Genomic DNA, 1,426 nt, shown 5'->3' with positions numbered 1-1,426 from the left:
AGGCCGCGCGTGGTGGGCGCCACGGCGGCCGTGGGCACGGCGCTGCCCGCCAGCCCCGCGGCGCGGAACAGCACCGAGAACTGCGCCGCGCACACGTAGAAATAGGGACACAGGCGGGCCCGCAGCAGGTTGTACAGGGAGGTGAAGCTCACAGACCTGCCGGGGGAACACACACACACACACACAGAGAGAGCACTGGGTTGTTGTCTTGTTGCAAAGGTTTTGTAGCTTCTTGGTGATGTCTCACAGGCAGCTCCTCACAGCACTGACTCCTTCTCTGCACAGCCAACAAACTCCATCGACCTTCTCGACCAGCCAACCTGCTCTTTTACAACACCCATCCTAGCTGTGGCCTCGTAGAAATAGGGACACAGGCGGGCCCGCAGCAGGTTGTACAGGGAGGTGAAGCTCACAGACCTGCCGGGGGAACACACACACACACACACACAGAGAGAGCACTGGGTTGTTGTCTTGTTGCAAAGGTTTTGTAGCTTCTTGGTGATGTCTCACGGGCAGCTCCTCACAGCACTGACTCCTTCTCTGCACAGCCAACAAACTCCATCGACCTTCTCGACCAGCCAACCTGCTCTTTTACAACACCCATCCTAGCTGTGGCCTAGTAAGGGCAGGCCTGCACCTAATTCTTGATAATTAGCACAGCTGTAACTCTCTATCTTACCTTCCTCTCTATCTCTACTCTCCTACATTTCACCCATCCACATCACTGTAACAGCTGCAGGGTTTTCTGGTGCCACACATCTGGAAGATCAAAGGAAGGAGCACAGCTGGCAGTGCTCCCTGCTGAAGTGCTGGAGAGGGACAGGAGCCAGGGAATGGCCGCCAGTGCCAGAGGGTAGAGCTGGATGGGATATTAGGAATGAGGAGTTGTTCCCTGGCAGGGTGGGCAGGCCCTGGCACAGCTGTGGCTGTCCCTGGATCCCTGGCAGTGCCCAAGGCCAGGCTGGACACTGGGGCTTGGAGCAGCCTGGCACAGGGGAAGGTGTCCCCCTGAAATGCAATGATCCCTAAGCTCCCTTCCAACCCAAACCACGCCACGACCCTGTGATGAATTAAAATCTCCTTGCCTCACCCTTACCCGGCCCACCGGCAATCTGGCCGCACTTACCAGTCACTCATGAGCGCCTGCTGCAGGGCCTCGTCCTGTGCCCAGGGGCAGGCCTTGCCAGCCATCCTCCTGTCCGCCCCGAGGCGGGGGAACAGCGGCAGCCAGGGCAGCGAGGGGTGCAGCCAGTAGACCAGGCTCTGCTGGAAGGCACAGCGCAGCTCCGTGCACAGGCGCGGCTCCTGCGGGGCGCACAGGGCTGGAGGGGCAGGGCAGAGCAGAGCCGCCGCGGGCAGAGCCGCAGCCCGGGCCCCCGCAGCCCCGCAGCCCCGGGCCCCGCAGCCCTCACCTGCACGCCCCGGG

The 1,426-nt window shown here is 61.4% G+C and overlaps 1 protein-coding gene across 1 annotated transcript in view; it reads right to left on the bottom strand.

Moving 5' to 3' along the window:
* Positions 1 to 1,426, bottom strand: part of DONSON (DNA replication fork stabilization factor DONSON) — an 8,222-nt gene that overhangs the window by 3,630 nt on the left and 3,166 nt on the right. The window contains exons 4-5 of the mRNA XM_041402151.1: positions 1,127 to 1,305; positions 1 to 156 (exon numbers count right to left, since the gene is read on the bottom strand). Coding sequence (XP_041258085.1) covers positions 1 to 156; positions 1,127 to 1,305 — 335 coding nt within the window. The remainder of the gene's footprint in view (positions 157 to 1,126; positions 1,306 to 1,426) is intronic.

The sequence above is a fragment of the Onychostruthus taczanowskii genome, unplaced genomic scaffold, assembly GCF_017590055.1.
Source record: "Onychostruthus taczanowskii isolate IOZ18803 unplaced genomic scaffold, ASM1759005v1 scaffold194, whole genome shotgun sequence".
Lineage (NCBI taxonomy): Eukaryota > Metazoa > Chordata > Aves > Passeriformes > Passeridae > Onychostruthus > Onychostruthus taczanowskii.
Note: the sequence above shows the minus strand (reverse complement) of the source record. Positions and strands in the feature narration are given on the sequence as shown.